This window comes from Poeciliopsis prolifica, unplaced genomic scaffold, assembly GCF_027474105.1.
Source record: "Poeciliopsis prolifica strain line A6 unplaced genomic scaffold, Auburn_PproV2 SCAFFOLD343, whole genome shotgun sequence".
Taxonomy (NCBI): Eukaryota; Metazoa; Chordata; class Actinopteri; order Cyprinodontiformes; family Poeciliidae; genus Poeciliopsis; species Poeciliopsis prolifica.
The window spans coordinates 9165-31111 of record NW_026562718.1 but is presented as its reverse complement, the minus strand read 5'-3'; the positions used below and the strand labels follow the sequence as shown (position 1 = coordinate 31111).

The 21947-nt window shown below is 37.9% G+C and overlaps 2 protein-coding genes across 2 annotated transcripts; one reads left to right on the top strand and one right to left on the bottom strand.

The window, feature by feature from the left end:
* Window positions 1-571: 571 nt before the first annotated feature.
* Window positions 572-4499, bottom strand: LOC129357932 (SUN domain-containing protein 3-like). The gene is made up of 9 exons (XM_055026857.1): window positions 4416-4499; window positions 3808-3898; window positions 3536-3711; window positions 3368-3438; window positions 3160-3280; window positions 2951-3063; window positions 2651-2824; window positions 2299-2388; window positions 572-1107 (listed from the first exon to the last, which is right to left on the bottom strand). Exons 2-9 carry the CDS (start codon window positions 3894-3896, stop codon window positions 994-996), a joined length of 948 nt encoding a protein of 315 aa, XP_054882832.1. The 5' UTR covers window positions 3897-3898; window positions 4416-4499; the 3' UTR covers window positions 572-993.
* A 4349-nt stretch (window positions 4500-8848) lies between these two features.
* Window positions 8849-13405, top strand: LOC129357933 (sialic acid-binding Ig-like lectin 12). Its single transcript, XM_055026858.1, has 6 exons — window positions 8849-8988; window positions 10447-10734; window positions 11621-11959; window positions 12061-12357; window positions 12452-12560; window positions 13363-13405. The coding sequence occupies exons 1-6, from the start codon at window positions 8877-8879 to the stop codon at window positions 13403-13405; spliced, it is 1188 nt and encodes a 395-aa protein (XP_054882833.1). The 5' UTR covers window positions 8849-8876.
* Window positions 13406-21947: the final 8542 nt, after the last annotated feature.

Sequence of the window (21947 nt, the reverse complement as noted above, 5' to 3'; positions counted from 1 at the left end):
CTCCCTTTAAAAGGAAGAAACCTCCAGCAGAACCAGGCTCAGGATGAGCAGCCATCTGCCGAGGCTGGCTGGCTTCAAGAGGGCAAAAATAAAAAACACACAAACACAAAACTGTCAACAAACCTTCTGAAAGAAAGACAGATTCAATTACAATATTAGTTTACAATACACATGTTACAAAAGGTAGATCTGGGAAAGTCTATACAATAGATATTAACAGAAAATAGTCTGAACCTGTAGCAGTAAACTACCTCTCACTGGAATCAGTCCCAAAAGAATAACATGAAACAAAGTTAAACTTCAATATTTGTGAAAGAACTTAAAGAATTGTGTTAGTGCATCATTATCTACAAAATCATGTTGCTGTATTCCCATATCCTGGACAGACAATCTTTAATTTGATTAAGAGTATAAGTTTGTGTTTGAATATGTTAATGTTATCATAAAGTTTATGTCGTTATGTTGTCAACCATGCAGCACATACTCACAGCTGAGGAGATTTTGGGCAGACCAATTAACCGAACAGCTAAAGTTTTATTGTGGGAGGAAGCCGGAGCACCCAGAGAGACCCACAAATCCTACTTTTATTATTTCTGTGGGAGGAAGCCGGAGCACCCAGAGAGAACCCACAAATCCTACTTTTATTATTTCTGTGGGAGGAAGCCGGAGCACCCAGAGAGAACCCACAAATCCTACTTTTATTATTTCTGTGGGAGGAAGCCGGAGCTTCCAGAGAGAACCCACACGTGCCAATTTTAAAATGTCTGAGGGAGGAAGCCGGAGCACCCGGAGAAAACCCACAAATCCCACTTTTATTACGTCTGAACCTCTTTCTGAAAGGTAACAGTGCTACTAACTGTGCCATTGTGCTACTTACGGTTGACTGTGAGGACTTTTTGTGAGGAATTAAAATTAATTGTGTAAACATATACAAAAGAGATATATCAAAGGGTAAAAAAATAGTTTTCTCCATATGTCATCCATTTCTCCTCGTCATTTTGCAATTTCTCCATGCACTCTAAAGTTATAGAGGCAGGTGTAGTCCGGATGACCCCAGTTGCTGTTCACCTTTAGAGTCACATGACGGAAGGAACCAACTTTATCGGCCTGTAAGCAAGAGAGATATAAATTAGGGAGGTTAGATTGATAATCCATAGTTGCAAATAGATGATAGAAACAAAGGAGGTCTGTCTGATGGAAGCCTAGTTCAACTTTCCTTGCTGTAAATACATTTTGCATAGTTTATCTCAAGATAGCGAGGTAATTATACTGATATCTTGCTAACCAGAAAACAAAATGTTTTGTAGTAACACTGGGATTTTGTTGTTTGTTATACAGAGACAATAAAAATTATTGTTTTGTGAAAAGTGTTATGACTTTTTTACATTTTTATTTATTTGTTAAGTACAATTTGCATTTTAAGTGACTTCCTTACAATTGTATGTTGAGCATAATTTACGTGATGATTATTATTTATTTAAATTAACATGATTGTAAATAATTACAAAAGCTACAGTGAAATATATTTAAGTGCGAGGCATGATTTATTTGAATAGAGGAAGTCTTTTATTTTGAAGAATGCTAAACCGGATGTGGTTCTGTATTTCGTCACTGTCTTGCTTCTGTTGATTTTGGTTGCTAGGTAACAAACAGCTGTGATCAGCTGTCACTGTTTTCTCCTCAATAAAAACTGAACAGAAATGTTCAGTAAAAGAAATCCGAGTCTCCGTGTTGATTGAAGAATCTCCCACATCTTAATAATAAGAGGTTGACTTTTTGTATTTTGTTACCGTGATGTAATAAAAGTTTCAACGAGATTTATGCCAAGACAACAATATTTTCCTCCTTAATAGATGGCCAAATAAATCTACAGTTTTTTCCATTTGTTCAAGTTAAACACTTTGTATCTCTGTGTTTTGGAATAGTTATGGTTCAATAACAAAGCTTAATGTGGCTGCATTACATTTAGGCACTATTTCTAGACAACTTAACTAATTGATTAATTTTTCAATGCTTTTTATCAGTTACCACTACTCTAAAAGTGCAAGATTAACATACATTTTTATGGTTTAAGTAGAGTTTTTCATTGAAGCCTTTTGAATGAAACAATAATACGGTACTTTATTCAAAGTATGTTTTTAAATTGAATGCTAGTAATACCCAGTGAAGAACCTTATGATTGTATGTTAGAATATATGATCATCATTTCAATATATCAATATTTATAACAGGGTAGGTAAGTCTGGTCTTCTGAGAGAACTGTATTTGGTTAATAAAACATTAATTTGACATATTTACAGGAAGTTTGAAGGTCTGTATTTGGTCTCCATCTTCATCGTATTGGAAAGTTCCCAAATGAGTTTCCTCATCTTCTAAATTCTTCTTTCCCTGAGACAAAATTAGATAAAAATTCAGTTCATTATCTTGTTCTTTCAACATATGTGAAAGTTAGTCGGTGTATCAGAAAACATATCACATCCTGAGATAAACAGAAAATTCATTAGTGCAGACAGAAAGTTTGCATGGTTTAGAATGAGATCAAGCAATGTCATATGGAATCAATGCTATCACCTTTTGAATGTATACTTAATATATACTATACGTGGCTATATCTATATTACACTTTTGACACTCATTTTATTTGACTTACATATACAGAAAATTCTTTGGGAGCACTAGAGACAGAGGACGTTGGGGACACAGTCTTAGCAATGTGACCCAGGGACACATGTCTGATGGTGGCTGGGTGTGAAAGTGAGACGCCCAAACGTCCCTGGAAACCTGGAAAGGCCCAGCATTTTCCAGGTTGCAGACGATTTTTTCCCTGAAAACAGAGAACAAAATTTAAGTGGGGTACCAAGACTAAGAGAAAAGTAAATCATAAAGCCTAATAATATATCACCAAGAAACACCACTTTTATTTTTTTAATGATCTGATCATCATTCAAACCTTAATAACAATGCCTGGGCCAATAGGAGGTCTCTTGAACAATTTCCCAAACCTTCCAACTTCTTTATTGATGTCATAAGCCTCTGAGGTCATCTTGTGTAAAATATTTGCTCCTGTACACAAAACACAAAAACAGAAATAATGTGAGTTAGAAAATTTTAATACTGAAATTTGAAATCTAGTTGATGATCTTATTTGTAATGGCTCGCCTTGAGACTCCAGAGCAAAGTTGGGCCACAGGTCTGCTTGTGGCAGAAGGTAGTCAACCTTCTGCTCCAAGAGCTCCAGGTTGGAGAGATGTCTTTGATCCTTGCGTCCAAAGATCGTAACCTGTGCACAACATAAAAATTAACAGCTTGTTCTCATGTTTGATCATGATAATTAAATCAGTGTTAAGATTAGGAAGAGAAAGCCTACCATGTCTGTTAGAGTTGTGAGAGACAACTGTGAAGATCGTGAGTGGAAGGAAATAATACAGCAAATACATCCTGATGAACATGAGCAGAAGACAACAGTGAGAAAAAATTTAAAAATACAGACTTTCTGTGACACTTCCAAATTGACTGTTTGTAGGAGATTATTTACCAAAAGTGACGAAGATGAGAAAGACAAAGACTGATATATCAAAACCACCCTGCAACAGAGTCATCATCATCTGTCTTTCTCTGTCAATCACATTGTCACCAGAATAATGTGACCTCTCTCTAAATGTGACTGCAGGGTGGTTTTCAGGACGACCTGTTAAGCGCCTCCTTATGGCCCTAGATGAAAAATATACAAGTGAGTTAAAATGTACACTGATCCGCAGATGACTGCATAAAACATATGACTTAATGAAAATTGCTGATTTGATCTACCTGATTGGCGCCTCCCTGTATGAAATAACAGGTTGTCCATCCATATCATAGTATCCGTTGTTTCTCAAACGTTCACTTCTTCTAAGCATGACTGTAAAAAACCAAAGACATGCAAAAGTGGTACATTTTGGTGCAAAGCATGTCCAAAATGTACCAACACAACTCTACAGTAAAAGTCATTTTCCTCGTAAACACTGTAAATTTAAAGATGTAATATATCAAAAACTTCATTTAATGTTGATCAGAACATCATTTAGTTACCTATCAAATCAAATTAATCATTTCATGTGTGAAAATCACCAACCATCCATAAAAATTAAAGAAAAACATTATTTTGCATGTAGAACTCCTTAATATTTTTCTGCTGTTTCAATACTCAGTGAAGTTCGCGTAAATAAAAAAAAGGTACTAAAACACAAATGAGACGTTTAATGTTTACATCAAAAAGTTACTCAAATTAAACAATTTGATGTTGAGCTAAAAAAAACTGATTACTAACAACTTGTCTTGCTCAACTTTTTTTCAACATTGCTGCACACTTCCTTCAAAAAACTGGCACAAAATGTCATTTTTTTCTTTGCTTCACTAATTTCTAAATAAATACTTACTCGAAAAACTGAAGCTCAGTTCAATTTCTTGAATTTTTTGAAGTAATCTATCCGACGTCTAACTCTTCAAATGGATGAATTCCTGTAGGAACTCGGCTCTTATTGACAAAAGTTCCAAAAGCGCCTGATGACAAGTCAGCTTATGTGACATCAGAATGCTCCACAGAACCTGCCCACAATTCATTTCTGCCTCTTTTAAATTCATTTAAAGCATTTTAAAAATTAAGGTACGAAAAAAAATTATCTTGTTAAATTAGTCAATCAAATCACTGCTCTAAACAAAATCAAGAAATGTTTACTTCCCTACTGGCATTTACATGCAGTTATTGCACAGTTTTTTAGACATGTTTGATAAAAACATTTCCGTTATTACTGCAGAGCGCTTTCTCTACACCGACACACTGGATTGTACATTTCCTGTTATATATTTACAGTTCAATATGCACGTTATGTACATTTTGACAAAGTTGTGCTACTTAGTTGCACATTATCAAAAAGTTTCTGCTATTCTTGTTATTGTTAGTCCTGTTTTCATATGCACTTCAAAGTTTAGGAACTATTGTGTGAACTTGTATCTAAATGCAGCTATAAAACTGAATAAATGTAACCCCAACTTTCTATATTTGTGTATGCATGATGGAGAAAGGGGAACTATTACATTGCTTATGGCAATGCAAAAACCAGGGCTTTTTGGGAGGAGGTTAAGAAAATAAGAATTATTTAAAAAGATATTTCAATGGATCCTGCTCAATTAAGAGAGAGACAGGACAAACAGCCATGCACAGGACAATCCATGACAAACACAGAAGTCCAGCAACAGTTCACCACTGGAGTTTAGATCAGCAGGGCCATTCCTCCCAACCACATCCCTCCATGTCTCACTGACATTGCCCCGTTGCAGACCCCAGTAGAACAAATGAATACCCCTGAGAGGCACACTCCAGTACCCCGTACCAAAAAGGGTGGGTAATCTGAACTGTTGTTTGGCCCATAAGGACAGACAACGGTCAGAACCCTGAACCTCATGCACTCCAGTGTGCATGAGGAGCACACTGGAGCCCCTGATGAGTGTGCACACATGCATGTGCATGAGGGGCACATGCATACTGGAGCATGATGAGTGTGCCACCCTTTCTGGAGTGCCTGCACGTTGGGGTAAACGCCAACGTGCAGGCACCAAGATGGGGACACATAACTGCATGATGGGCACACTGGAGCCCCTCATGCACACTGGAGCATGAGTGTGCATGAGGTGCACACTCATGCACATGCATGCTCCGGCACATGCACACTGGAGGCATGAGTGCCTGTGTCTGTGTGTGTGGACCTTTTGTACTGAAGAATCTCAGAGTGTCTCCTGGGAACCAGAAGAACCGGGTTCAGGGTCCTCATTGTAAATAGGAGGACCCCGCATGCAGTCCAGTGTTCACGCGGGGCACACTCATGCACAGCATGCCCCTCATGCATGTTCATGAGGGGCACCTGCAGTCCTGTGTGCACAAGGGGCACACAGGAAGCACTTTTTCTTCCAGTGTGCATGAGTGTGCCACAAGAGAGGGAGGAAGTTGGGGAAACAATATTGGGAATGTAACCCAGGGATACATGAATGATGGCAGCTTTGTGGGACAGTGCGATGGCTAAAACATCCTGGGAAATCTACAAAGGCCCAATAATGTCCTGGATTCAGAAGAGTTCTTCCCTAAAAACAAAACAAAGTTTTAGGTGGGGTACCAAGACTAAGAGAAAAGAAAATCATAAAGCCTAATGTTATATCTACAAGAAACACCACTTTTCCTAATATTTTTTTAATGATCTGATTATCATTCAGACCTTAAGGAGCAGAAAGAGAGAGAGAACAGTAAGCAAGAGCGAGAGAAGGGATAGCACAGGAGGAGCCGTTGTTTTAAGAAGTTTCTAGAAGTGAGTAAAACTTGTCTTCAAGAGAAGTTATGCAAGCTACCAGTACATAGTCAAGTTTTGGCTAGAAACTGTCTAACTGTGTGTTAGTTTTCTTGGTTGTATATTCACTCTAAAGTTAGAGCAAAGCTGTTGCTACAAAGGACTTTTGTAAGCAGCTGTGACTGTTAGAGTAGCACTTAAAACGTTACAGAAGGTCGTTACCGGACTGGTTAACGAGGACCTTGACTCCAGATAGTCACTCTGAGTGCCCGTGTCGCTCAGAGTACCTCTGGCACCGAGGGAAAGGAGAGCCGTCGATGTGGAGAGCACATGAAGGCCACACAACTGCTTTTTCCCTGAGCTACTGTTTTTGGATGGTTTAGAGGGCTCGCTGGACACTGGGTGAAGTATCGCTTGGATTTGTTGGACAACAAGGTACTGAGTTGACAGTCAATATCTGGACTGTTGAGTCGGAGGGAATCCTGATTCCTGAGCATCTTAACAGGCCTGCAAAGTAGATAGTATTTGCTGCCATATTATCTTAGTTTACAATACTGGGTTATATAACTAGTGTTTACCCTGTATGAATTTACTGTTCTGTGGGAATAATGTTTATTTTTTCTGGTTTGTCTAAACCCTAAACCTGTCATTTCCTTATTTTATTATTATTTTTGCCTAATTAAAGGAAGGTTATTATAAACCATTTTGCTTGGTATGTAGTACAACTCACTTTAGCAGAGTTCAGGGCTGATCGAACCAAAATACTATAGAGAAAATAAGAGAGTATACAGAAACATAGAATCCAAACCCCACTTATTTCCGGAAGCGTGTAAGTGAGGACTACATCTGTCCAGTTCCTAAAACAGAGAAAAATAGACCCTAAAAGTTTTGTCACATCAGAAACTGTGTATTCCCTGAACTTCTGACTGTCTGCCAACATCTATCTCACGAGATACAATGAGGGGATTCAGCCCTTCTTCACAAAAAGGTTTAAAGTACACTTGGTTAGTAACATCTTTTTTTCTACATATCCACACCTGGATGAGTTATTCCTCAAATGTTGGACAATAAACCACACTTCAGGTATAGAACTGCTTGTTATACTCTGTCTGGATGAACTCAATGGCAGGTTTTTCCAGAAGATATACGAAATGAAAATGTCACAAAGTTTGAATGCAACTCAGCTGAATTACGTAAAAAATGACTTTTGACTCTAGAGGGACTTTAGACGGATGAGGTTAAAGCAGGACCTGAGCAGTGCTTTTCCGTATTTCCAGGGTGACATTGTTGACAACTTATTTAGCTTCCCTGAATACTGTGAAGCTAGTAAGTTTAAAAGGCAGAGCACCAAATAAATAATTTTATACTCTTGCATTGTATTGCTATAGATCAATAAACTTCAATATCATAGTTGTGTTTATCAAACACATCTGTGTGCAAAACTCTTTCCACAATTCCTCAAACTTACTTATTGTCTTACTGTTTTACCACCTCTTCTGCTTTTGTGTCTTCAGTGTGGTTTTGGTCACTGAAGAACACATTTAACATGTCTTCCCGTTCTTGGTGCTTTCTTGTACTGATGTGATTCAAAACATGTATTCTGTGAACAATTACATCCTACTTGGAGGATCTCTGACATTTCTTCTTGTATTTTGCAATTGTTGTCCAACAATTGGTCTGATTTGGCTATGAAAAATTTTTGCTAATGGCAATTATTAACAAAGTTAGTAATTTATATTAAAATTACATAGTCAGGGTACAACCTGATTATTAATAAACAATAGCCACATAGTCCCCATTATGGAACGAGGCAATGAAAATGGCTTGGTGTTAAAATAAAAATAAATAAATTCATGTTTCAGAACAGCAAAACTACACATGTATGTAACAACTCTGATATCCAGCATCACTGCAATGCATGTTTTAGATGAGTCTCCATTCCTGCAGACCTGATTGGGAGTTAATTCAAATTCCTGGTATTTGGTTTCCAACCCCAAATTCCTGGGAATTTGGGGTTGAGATACTAGCAGTAAAAAAAAAGTTGAGATACTAGCAGTAAAAACTAGACCAAAATTATTTGGTAGGATTTTGTGTTTGCAGTTTAGGCATTTGAACCCTGTAAGTCTCGATTTAGGAGTTAATGTAACTATTTTTCCCACCAAGACAACAAATAATACTATTGCAGACACAACATTCAAATGTAGAAATCTATGGTCTGTCCAGGGCAAATCAGTTAAAATTAGGCTTAAACTACTCTGGCCAATCAAAATCGTTTTGTTTTTATGTGTTTTACAGGAAACATGCTCAATCTGGACTGGTCTTTCACTACTCCAAGAAGCGTAACGGGAATGAAAGGATCATGTATCATCATTCCTTGCAAGTTTTCCTACAGCAAAGCCCAACCGAGTGGCCTCCAAGTTGTCTGGTACTTGTACCAAAGTAATGGACGCGCAGACGTATTCAACCAAAGACAATCAAATATTTTAAGCAGATATAATGGGATAACACATTTGACTGGCTCTGTCAGACCGCAATTGTAGTCTTAAAATAGACCGGCTGGATATGTCTCACAATGAGGATAAACTCTATCCATGGGTTGATATCAACCCAATTACCTCCTACCACTCACAGGGACATTCGTTTTTGGATAGAAGCACCAAAATTATGGTTTCAGGTAAGAACACACACACACACATAATAAATTTCCCTTCTCACCCACCGCGGGTGGTTCTTATCCTCTGAGCTCGGGTCCTCTACCAGAGGCCTGGGAGCTTGAGGGTCCTGCGCAGTATCTTGGCTGTGCCAAGAACTGCACATTTCTTAACTGAGATGTCTGATGTTGTTCCTGGGATCTGTTGTAGCCACTGCTCCAGTTTGGGGGTTACTGCCCCGAGGGCCCCGATGACCACAGGCACCACTGTGGTCTTCACCTTCCAGGCCCTCTCCAGTTCTTCCCTGAGGCCCTGGTATTTCTCCAGTTTCTCGTGCTCCTTTTTCCTGATGTTGCAATCACTTGGTATTGCTACATCTACCACAACGGCTTTCCTCTGTTGTTTATCCACTACGACAATGTCTGGTTGGTTCGCCATTACCATTTTGTCTGTCTGGATCTGGAAGTCCCACAGGATCTTAGCTCTGGTGTTCACCACCTTTGGGGGTGTTTCCCACTTTGATCTCGGGGTTTCCAGTCCATATTCTGCACAGATGTTTCTGTACACTATGCCTGCCACTTGGTTATGTCGTTCCATGTACGCTTTCCCTGCCAGTATCTTGCACCCTGCTGTGATGTGCTGGACTGTCTCAGGGGCCTCCTTGCACAACCTACACCTTGGGTCTTGTCTGGTGTGGTAGATCTGGGCCTCTATTGCTCTGGTGTTTAGGGCCTGTTCCTGGGCGGTCAGGATGAGGGCCTCTGTGCTGTCCTTGAGTCCAGCTTTTTCCAGCCATTGGTAGGATTTACTGATATCAGCCACTTGGGTTATTTGCTGGTGGTACATCCCATGTAGGGGCTTGTCCTCCCATGATGGTATCTCTGGCACTTCAACCTCCGTTCCCTGTTGTCTGAGACATTCACTGAGCACATTATCTGTTGAGGCTTTGTCCCTGATGTATTTATGGATCTTAGTTGTTTCGTCCTGGACAGTGGTTCTCACACTCACTAGTCCTCTGCCTCCTTCCTTGCGGAGGCAGAGGAACAAAGAAGGATTCTATTACAAAAACAAAGAAGGATTATATATATATATATATATATATATATATATATATATATATATATATATATATATATATATATATAATCCTTCTTTGTTCGTCTCAGGTCCAGTTGGTTGACTTCACAACAGACACACTCATTTCTTTTATTTACCAACTCTCAAGAGCAGCATAACAACTTAATGCACAAAATCATGTCTGGGAAAACAACTTCTTGATTAAGCAAAATAAATCTGACAAATATTCATATCTTGTGCAGTTATTCCCATTGCAGCAAGAAACTTGTCTGTCTAGTTAAACTGTTGTTTAGGTTAAAATAATGTATGTTAAACTTTTCCTTTCACTCTTTCACCAGTATTTTAAATATCTACATTTTAGTTGGAATCATCATACATTAACATATTTCTATTTTTATCTATAGACCAGGCACAAGAACCCCAAATGAGCATCATTGATGTTCCTAAGGTGGGAGCTCAAAGCAGGGTTACCTGTAAAGTGAAATATACATGTTCTTCTGCTCCTCCTGCCCTGTCTCTGAATGGCATTCCTGGAACAGACCGCACCATTGACTCCTTGTTGTCAGACGGCATTTGGGAAAGAACAATAGAACGAACTTGGAATGTAGAAGAAGACCACAAGAAGGTGGAGTGCACTGTGAGATATCCTGGTGGACAAAGTGCCAAAAGTGAGCTCCTCCTGCATGTTGAATGTGAGTATAAATATACATGCTGTGGTTTAAATTGATGAGATTTTTAAGTTTTCTTCACAAGTAAAGTTTAATTTTTTGCTTAGGCCCATTTGAAACAATCAAAATGGTTGAACCTCCAGGAGAGCTAATAGAAGGAGTGGCAAAGAGTGTAATTTGTTCTGTGTCCTACAAATGCAAGACAAATACACCAACAATTGAGTGGAACTTTTCAGACATGCTGCATTTACAAAAGCTCAAAAAAATATCCAGTAATACGTATACCACTGAGTCCAATCTTACGTTTATTGGTTCCCTTGAAGACAATGGAAACCTTTGACCTGCATTGCACATTTTCTGACTGGAGAAACATCAAACTCCTCACTTCTTCAGATAAAAAGTGAATTTTTACATCTAACACACATTGTTTACCACTATAGTTCAAATTAAAATTAGAACTCAGAATTGAAGTTAAAATTTTCAGTGTTTAAATCTGCAGAGCAATACTTGAGACACCAGACGCCTGGAAGATTTACAGTTTCAAAATGTTGGCCAGTAAACAATGACTGCTTTCTTTAATCCAGTTAAACTTATAGCTTTCACTTGGGTTTATTGCTTAGCTACTAATCAAAAATAAATTCATTTATTTATTCATTTTTACAGAATACGTACAGGTTAAAGAAGAACTGAACGAGAAAGATAGTGAGCTCACCTTTCTTTTTCCTTACACCAGACAACTTGCATAAGACACTGATTTCCTGCTTATTTTTCTCTCTTTTTGTGCATTATTTCAGATTTAAGGCTATCAGTTTTGTGTATCTGTATAATTTTCATGTCTTTTGTATTAAATGTCCTGTATTTTCTGACAGCACCTTTCTAAGTTTAACTGGTCCTCTCGCCCCCCCAACAGCTTTCCGCGTCCTGGCTGCTGACGTCCCTCGCAGATTCAATGCCTTGACTCGGTCCTGTGTGGTCATCCCCTGCAGTTTCCAGGATGACGAGGATCAGCCCCTGACTCGTGGCATCTGGTACAAAAAAACTGGGGGTCTGGTGTACCACAATGCCCGCAGTGATGTTTTGGACCAGTTCAAGGACCGGACCAAAATTCTGGGAAACCTGGATGAAGGAGACTGCTCTTTGGAGATTGACGACATAAAACCCTTTGACAACGGCCCTTTCTGTTTCTATGGAGAGAAAGGAACAAACAAATACAGATTTAACAACAGCTGCGTTTTTATCGTCATGAAAGGTCAAGAATCCTTACTAATGTTTTACATCATTCGCATGCTGTTTGTGATAAATTTTCTTCCAATCTGAGCAATAGCAAACGTCTTTGTCTTTAATCCTCAGCTTCTCCAGAGAAACCAGTGATGAGTTTAGTTCCAGCTCAAGTGAATGCTGGTTCAACTGTAAATGTCTCCTGTTCTGTCAGTCACTCATGCTCATCACATCCTCCAAAGTTTTCATGGAGTGTCCCTTACGTCAACAACGAGGTTTCAGACACTGAGATGTCACGAGGTGTCTGGAAGACGACGTCCACCATCACGTTTGTGGTTGCTGGAGGAGATGGACAGAGAAACCTGAACTGTACCGCCATCTTCTGGCGTGGAAAGAATGAAACCAGGACTTTCAAATTAATTGTAGAGGGTTAGACTCAACAAATCATTTTTCTTATCAAAGCATTGGACACAGGAAACTGAGAGATTTTCTCATTATGATTATTTTATATCTCCATCTCCAGGAACTACGGCGTACCAGATGCAGAAAGCTATCCCTGTGGTGATTCCTGTTGTCATCTTAGTGCTGATCCTCTTTGCTGTGCTGCTTGGCATATTCTTCTACAGGAAAAGGTGAGTAAACCTCTCAAAATCGACTAATATATGCTTTTGCGTGTATTGCGCTGATGTCTTTTTGCCTTCAAAAATGAGGCCAATTAAAGAAAATGAAGCTGACCTAAAGAAATTACAATTTTCTCATTACCAGAAAGCACACCGATTGCCCAGAGAAAAGGCAAGAATTTTACTCCAAGAACTTTTAAGTGCTGTGCTAATTTAGCACTTTTGCTCTCTGTTTTGATATGAGTTGTTAGGGGTAATGTAAGGTAAGGTAAGGTAAAGTAAGGTAAGGTAAGGTAAGGTAAGGTAAGGTAAGGTAAGGTAAGGTAAGGTAAGGTAAGGTAAGTAAGGTAAGGTAAGGTAAGGTAAGGTAAGGTAAGGTAAGGTAAGGTAAGGTAAGGTAAGGTAAGGTAAGGTAAAGTAAGGTAAGGTAAGGTAAGGTAAGGTAAGGTAAGGTAAGGTAAGGTAAGGTAAGGTAAGGTAAGGTAAGGTAAGGTAAGGTAAGGTAAAGTAAGGTAAGGTAAGGTAAGGTAAGGTAAGGTAAGGTAAGGTAAGGTAAGGGTTGTTTTAAATCCAATTTGCTGTTCAAGGACAAAATTAAGAGACATGTCTTGCCTCTCAATCTAAACATCTTGATTCAAATATTATAGATATTAATGAGTATTATTAAATATTATTCGCTAATACTAATTAACAACAATGATCTTACATGCTTGGAATTAGAAATTTATACAGCTCTACTTTACACTCATATTCACTCTCAAATGTAACACTGTGTCACTGATAAATGGATGTTTACATCCTTGTTCTTCCATAGGGATGTAAACATCCCCCATACACCAAAGATCTCTTTGGGGTAGATTAACCAGGTGAATTAAACGTTTTGCTCAGTTTCTTTTTGTTTTTGCACAAGCAAATAGTAAATCCAAAACCATTTTAATACCTATAGGACTTACTTTGAGGGAGATAGAGAGAAACCTCCAAGGCCAGAAAAAAGGTGCACAACCAAAAAGCTTTTTTTGAAACTGCAGTTGATCACATACTAAAAATTAACAAATGTTTCTGTGCAGGAATTCAGTTTGGAGAAGGTTTTCTCGGTAAGATCAACAAAAAGCAAATTCTGCCCTTTTAATCCTCAGTTCTGATGTTTGCAACACTATTATTTTCAGACAATCAGAGGACGGTCAAGTCGGCTGGCAGATCACCAGGTAGGAACATTTTCTGTTGTTAAATCTCCTCATTGTCAATGTTAAAGTTGCTACTACTTGAATGTTTCTTTTACAGAAACTCTTTCTGGAATAGATTTTCAAGGTAATAATTTTATGTTTATTACAAACAAGAATATCAGACATTAAGTGATTAAAAAATTAAAAGTAGACTAAGAACAACGTGTATAATTGTTGCAGACGCCCAAACAACTCGACTGACCTCAGAGTCAGTTATTTGTAAGTTTTCAGCCGTGGTTTCAAAAATATTTTATAATGAGCAGAAATGCTGAAAATGTGATATTGTGAAATATGTTTTTGCTCCTAGAAATAATGCAGAAGTGTTCGTCTGTGAGAAAAAGTCAACAAGCAGTATTATCCATCACCAAAGAAGTGAGGAGAACAACTCTATATTTCAGGCTTCAAAAGACTGCTGCGATTATTGTGGTTCTTTATTAATTATCTTGTTTCGCTCATCCAGTAACCAAAGACGAAATGCGCCGCCCACACCAGAGGTCAGTTGCATTGTTCATTGAATTTTACCATTTACAGCTGTTGAGAGGATGTTTCAGTCAATTTTTCTTGATACACATTAAAAATAACTATTTTCCCTGATGATCAACTTTCCAGTCTAAACTCTTAATCTCTGAGCTTTTATTGTTTATGAAACGATGATCTCTTATTAGATCAAACTTCAACATTTTTGATAATATTCGTCAAAAGCCTTTGGTTTTACAAGAACATATTTCCTGTACGGTTCATAGAGTACAATACAAGCACATAAAGTTTATTAAGCAATAACGAACCAATTAAATATTTTTTCTTTACAGGATGTTAACCTGTACGGCAACATTTGAGTAAACAGTCTGAGGATCGATTTGGATGCGCTTGCTCTTCTTCTGCTGCCAAGTTTCAGTTTATAGTTCACATTCATAATCATGTTATTCTCGCTTCCTCTGCTTTTCATTTCAATTGTAGACCTTTACTTTTCATTTCAGGAAGAAATAAACAGTAATGAATCATTAATGCCTCATTTCTCTATTCTCTGCCATGAAGAGAATCACACATTAAAAATAACTATTTTCCAGTTGAAACTCTTAATCTCTGAGCTTTTATTGTTTATGAACGATGATCTCTTATTAGACCAAACTTCAACATTTTTGATAATATTCGTCAAAAGCCTTTGGTTTTACAAGAACATATTTCCTGTACGGTTCATAGAGTACAATACAAGCACATAAAGTTTATTAAGCAATAACGAGCCAATTAAATATTTTTTCTTTACAGGATGTTAACCTGTATGGCAACATTTGAGTAAACAGTCTGAGGATCGATTTGGATGCGCTTGCTCTTCTTCTGCTGCCAAGTTTCTGTTTATAGTTCACATTCATAATCATGTTATTCTCACTTCCTCTGCTTTTCATTTCAATTGTAGACCTTTACTTTTCATTTCAGGAAGAAATAAACAGTAATGAACCACTAATGCCTCATTTCTCTAATCTCTGCCATGAAGAGAATACATGGCAGAGTATTCTCTTCATGTGGATAAAGGAGTGTCACACAAGATGGATTATGATATATATATGTGTGTGTGTGTGTGTGTGTTCCCTTTTAAATAACATGAATAATATCACATTGTATGTTTTTTTCCTCAAAAAATTCTTGAATATTACAAATGAAAATAAATCCTTTTATTTGGCAACTGAATGAGGAATGTTTGTTCATTTAATTTCTGCTTTTACTCTTAAAGTTGTATTATTTTAGATAATGTCAATCCACTTTTCAACGTATGAAAAAAAGACAAACAGATTGAGATTTATTCCACAACAGAAATATTGAAAATAACTTGCAATAGACAGCTTTGTGTTGATGTATGTTTGTGGATCTTCTAAGATAACAAGACCAGAAACATCAGCGACACAAACAACAGCAGCAGGCCAGCACTTGCACCGCTGGCGCTGTTGCGCTGATTTTCCAGGCCCTTTTCAGACACCGCTTCCTGTAGATGTCATTGATGGCAGGGAGCGATGCCCCGGCGATGTGCTGGTGTAACAGAGAGCAAAGTGTGTATAATATGTCTGTGAATTTTGCCCAAAATAATGAAGGTTGTGTTTGTTTTTGATGAGATTTTTGAGTAACGCCATGTTTTGGAGCCACCTAGTGGTATGATCACGCACTGCATGCGACGGGTCCTTCAGGCGCTCTCGCGGTTTCCCCCACCAGAATTCTGCGGAGTGCTGGTGGAGGCGCAGCTCTTCATTATTTTTTTTACTTGGGGTCATATTTTTCTGGTTCAGTACTTAACAAAATACTATAATAACAACTGACATTCATAAATATAAATTATGACGTTTTGTCGTGGTTGGGCTGGAAAAATATGGCCCTATGTGTGAGAGCTGCGTCAGTTGGTGTTGCTGGCTGACCAAACAGTCATGACGCTAACTATATCTGTTGTTTTTCAGCTGAGGGACCACTCGCAGGCAGTCACGTCTTGAAGATTTGTCTTTTTTTATCACTCTAGGTGGGTTTCTGGTTATAAAAACATATGTATACATGTATAAAAATATATATATAGAAATGTTTTCCAAAAGTTATAACTGTTAACTGTTGGCTGCGATGGCAGTTATTTTACTGTTGGTTTTGTTGAAGTTATTTTGAAATGAGAATGTTTTGTTTTGATTTTAAGAAATTGTTAACTGTTCGATTTAACCTATACGATCACACACACACACACACACACACACACACAAAATGTAATAAAGAATTCTGCGGAGTGCTGGTGGAGCTGAGGACCACTCGCAGGCAGTCACGTCTTGAAGATTTGTCTTTTTTTTATCTCTCTAGAGAAAGTTACACTGCGCAGTTTTCACCACCCTCTGCAGCGCCTTCCGGTCGGAGACAGAGCAGTTCCCATACCAAACTGTGATGCAGTTGGTGAGGATGCTCTCAATGGTGCAGCGGTAAAAATTGGGCGTCCGTACTCTACTCTGACTCTACTGAACAATGGGACTTTTCTGCCTTTTATACTCATTACCAAAACAAACTCGAATGAAAGAAGGGAATGGCCATTTCCCCTCTTCCTGACGGGTTAGCCAATCAGAATGCTACTTCCCTGCCCACGACTTGACCATGAGCTCAGAGCATGATCAATTAGCATACAGTACTTAGTCTCCTGTATCAATTAGCATACAATACTCAGTCTTCTGTTGTCCATGATTCAATCAACATACATCACTCAACTTCCGGTTGTGCTTAAAATGTGTTGAAAATGTATAAATTGAGCATGAAACATACAATTTATCAAAGAACATAGAAAATTCTTATATTACTTGGGTCAACCAGGGAGAAGAAGAAAACAAACATCTATATTGCAGGGCTAGGCCTCCAAGGTGATGACCTCAAATAAACTCCATTCATAATTCATTTGACAACTTTATTCTGCTTCACTTCAGCTCATTCATAATAAACCTAAAAACATGGGTAACAAAAACCAAACAAAATTTGGTAATTAGCGATATCCTTAATATTTCTTTACTGTTTTTGTTGCTTAGTAAATAAAAAACAAAAAAAGCTTATGAATAAAAACAAAAAAAGATGACATTTTGCATTCATTGCTCTTTTGATACTAAATGTTGCTATTTTGAAATAATTAAATGAGTCAATGTGATTGAAATGTGAAATATTTTACAGACATTTGCTCCGTTTTTAATAAAATGCTGAAACATCTTAGTGGATGACTGCTGAAATGAGTAAAACATTACTCTGTGCTTACGACACCACACTTTCTGATTGGCTACCTGTAACAGTCAACAGGCTGCGTTCTCATTCCCAGTGACTGGCTACGATAAAAGGGCCAAGACAATGTTGACTATCCCCGATTTTATGTCGGAGTTGTCCCAACACAACACAGAATAGGTCAGAACATTCTAAGATTGTCATAAGAGGAAAATGATGGCAGGAAATGGAAAATTGTGTCATGTGACACTCCCTCCAAACTGCCCTCTCCATCCCCAGTTTAATTGGCCGAAGAGTCACTTAAAATCGTAGTTTACTAAGATGTGTTTGTGAACAAACAGAGCTAAAACTCAAAGATTTAACTGACAGCACCAGATTGTGGTTGAGGTAACAAAACAGTCTAATTATAAATATTGTTCTTGAACTCTTACTAAGTAAACATGCCAGCTTTGTCTTCAGGCCAGTTCTAAATGTGATCAGCATTATATTGTGCTCTTGGATCGACGACATGACTTAATTTGGATTTAACAGAATTGCAAATCACTGACATTTTTTTTTAATTGTATTTTTTTTTTTTTTTGGATTCTATAGTTTTGGGTTTAAGTATTGTCTTCAAGTAACTCAATTACACAGTAATATCTTATGTTTCCTGTCAACAGCTATGGTGCCCCAACCCCTAGTCTTAAAACGTTTTCTGAAGACAAACACTGCACATGCCATGCAATGTTGCAGTTTCTCACATTCTGTTGTGTGTAGGTTGGAAGGTCTGTAAAATAGTATAGTTGTATCTTTGGCAGATGATGAATTGCTGCATATTTGTTGGCTCCATGTTGATGATACAAATATTCCACCTCACAGCATCCCAAATGTTCTTTAAAGGATTGAGATTTACTGACTTGGAGTGTTACGGGCACAAAGGCCATCAAAGAAGAATGAGTGGATACAACACCAGTAACCATTTGAAGCACTTTAGAGGCCTTTATTTTTAAAACACAAATCAAGAGTATGTGGCACCATCCCAGACATGTAGACAGAAGCCCAGGCATGTTGGCATATACCTGGAACCACTGAACTGACATGTGCACGCCTCCTTCTGGCCCTCTGTCGTGTGCAGTTTTTCTTCAAACATGGACCCATTGGCCCCTTCAGGTGTAGGCAACTGCTCCAAGGTGTGGACCTCCTTCAAGTGTGGGTGAGTGGCTCCTCTCCAAGTATTGAGCCAGAACCTTCCATGCCTGTGTGTCTGTCTCAAATCTCCACTTGTCTCACACTGCTCACTCGTTGGCCATGTGGAACAGAAGCCCTTGGGTCAAATAGACCAAAGTCCCCATGTGACTTTAGGACCCTCACATTCTGGTACCTAATGGAAGCACAATTAGCAGTCACAGGAGGGCATTGGAGTACAGTGAATTCATTGTCATTTTTATCAGTGAAGAAGATTACTGACTTTTTATAGGAGAAACTTCCGTCAAAACCGTACTTGGGATAACTGTCTGTGTCCTAGAAATACCTGATTCCTTTGGTAGCCCTTCATTGAAAACCTTGAATCGCTCTTAGTCTGATCCCTCCCCAATGGCAGCCTGCCCTGGGAAGCCTCACTATTGGCTGAACCCAAGACAAAAATCCATCTGGGTCATGGGGATACTCAAACCCCTCCACCACGTTAAGGTGGCGATTCTGCGGAGGGGTCACCAGCAGATCGCGATGGATGTTTAATCCAAGGGATCCCCCATCCTGAGCAAGCACAAGGCAACAGTGGAGAGGAAAACTCCCTTTAAAAGGAAGAAACCTCCAGCAGAACCAGGCTCAGGATGAGCAGCCATCTGCCGAGGCTGGCTGGCTTCAAGAGGGCAAAAATAAAAAACACACAAACACAAAACTGTCAACAAACCTTCTGAAAGAAAGACAGATTCAATTACAATATTAGTTTACAATACACATGTTACAAAAGGTAGATCTGGGAAAGTCTATACAATAGATATTAACAGAAAATAGTCTGAACCTGTAGCAGTAAACTACCTCTCACTGGAATCAGTCCCAAAAGAATAACATGAAACAAAGTTAAACTTCAATATTTGTGAAAGAACTTAAAGAATTGTGTTAGTGCATCATTATCTACAAAATCATGTTGCTGTATTCCCATATCCTGGACAGACAATCTTTAATTTGATTAAGAGTATAAGTTTGTGTTTGAATATGTTAATGTTATCATAAAGTTTATGTCGTTATGTTGTCAACCATGCAGCACATACTCACAGCTGAGGAGATTTTGGGCAGACCAATTAACCGAACAGCTAAAGTTTTATTGTGGGAGGAAGCCGGAGCACCCAGAGAGAACCCACAAATCCTACTTTTATTATTTCTGTGGGAGGAAGCCGGAGCACCCAGAGAGAACCCACAAATCCTACTTTTATTATTTCTGTGGGAGGAAGCCGGAGCACCCAGAGAGAACCCACAAATCCTACTTTTATTATTTCTGTGGGAGGAAGCCGGAGCTTCCAGAGAGAACCCACACGTGCCAATTTTAAAATGTCTGAGGGAGGAAGCCGGAGCACCCGGAGAAAACCCACAAATCCCCTTTTATTACGTCTGAACCTCTTTCTGAAAGGTAACAGTGCTACTAACTGTGCCATTGTGCTACTTACGGTTGACTGTGAGGACTTTTTGTGAGGAATTAAAATTAATTGTGTAAAATATACAAAAGATATATCAAAGGGTAAAAAAATAGTTTTCTCCATATCTCATCCATTTCTCCTCGTCATTTTGCAATTTCTCCATGCACTCTAAAGTTATAGAGGCAGGTGTAGTCCGGATGACCCCAGTTGCTGTTCACCTTTAGAGTCACATGACGGAAGGAACCAACTTTATCGGCCTGTAAGTCAAGAGAGATATAAATTAGGGAGGTTAGATTGATAATCCATAGTTGCAAATAGATGATAGAAACAAAGGAGGTCTGTCTGATGGAAGCCTAGTTCAACTTTCCTTGCTGTAAATACATTTTGCATAGTTTATCTCAAGATAGCGAGGTAATTATACTGATATCTTGCTAACCAGAAAACAAAATGTTTGTAGTAACACTGGATTTTGTTGTTTGTTATACAGAGACAATAAAAATTATTGTTTTGTGAAAAGTGTTGTGACTTTTTTACATTTTTATTTATTTGTTAAGTACAATTTGCATTTTAAGTGACTTCCTTACAATTGTATGTTGAGCATAATTTACGTGATGATTATTATTATTTAAATTAACATGATTGTAAATAATTACAAAAGCTACAGTGAAATATATTTAAGTGCGAGCATGATTTATTTGAATAGAGGAAGTCTTTTATTTTGAAGAATGCTAAACCGGATGTGGTTCTGTATTTCGTCACTGTCTTGCTTCTGTTGATTTTGGTTGCTAGGTAACAAACAGCTGTGATCAGCTGTCACTGTTTTCTCCTCAATAAAAACTGAACAGAAATGTTCAGTAAAAGAAATCCGAGTCTCCGTGTTGATTGAAGAATCTCCCTCATCTTAATAATAAGAGGTTGACTTTTTGTATTTTGTTACCGTGATGTAATAAAAGTCTCAATGAGATTTATGCCAAGACAACAATATTTTCCTCCTTAATAGATGGCCAAATAAATCTACAGTTTTTTCCATTTGTTCAAGTTAAACACTTTGTATCTCTGTGTTTTGGAATAGTTATGGTTCAATAACAAAGCTTAATGTGGCTGCATTACATTTAGGCACTATTTCTAGACAACTTAACTAATTGATTAATTTTTCAATGCTTTTTATCAGTTACCACTACTCTAAAAGTGCAAGATTAACATACATTTTTATGGTTTAAGTAGAGTTTTCATTGAAGCCTTTTGAATGAAACAATAATACGGTACTTTATTCAAAGTATGTTTTTAAATTGAATGCTAGTAATACCCAGTGAAGAACCTTATGATTGTATGTTAGAATATATGATCATCATTTCAATATATCAATATTTATAAACAGGGTAGGTAAGTCTGGTCTTCTGAGAGAACTGTATTTGGTTAATAAAACATTAATTGACATATTTACAGGAAGTTTGAAGGTCTGTATTTGGTCTCCATCTTCATCGTATTGGAAAGTTCCCAAATGAGTTTCCTCATCTTCTAAATTCTTCTCCCTGAGACAAAATTAGATAAAAATTCAGTTCATTATCTTGTTCTTTCAAGATATGTGAAAGTTAGTCGGTGGATCAGAAAACATATCACATCCTGAGATAAACAGAAAATTCATTAGTGCAGACAGAAAGTTTGCATGGTTTAGAATGAGATCAAGCAATGTCATATGGAATCAATGCTATCACATTTTGAATGTATACTTAATATATACTATACGTGGCTATATCTATATTACACTTTTGACACTCATTTTATTTGACTTATATACAGAAAATTCTTTGGGAGCACTAGAGACAGAGGACGTTGGGGACACAGTC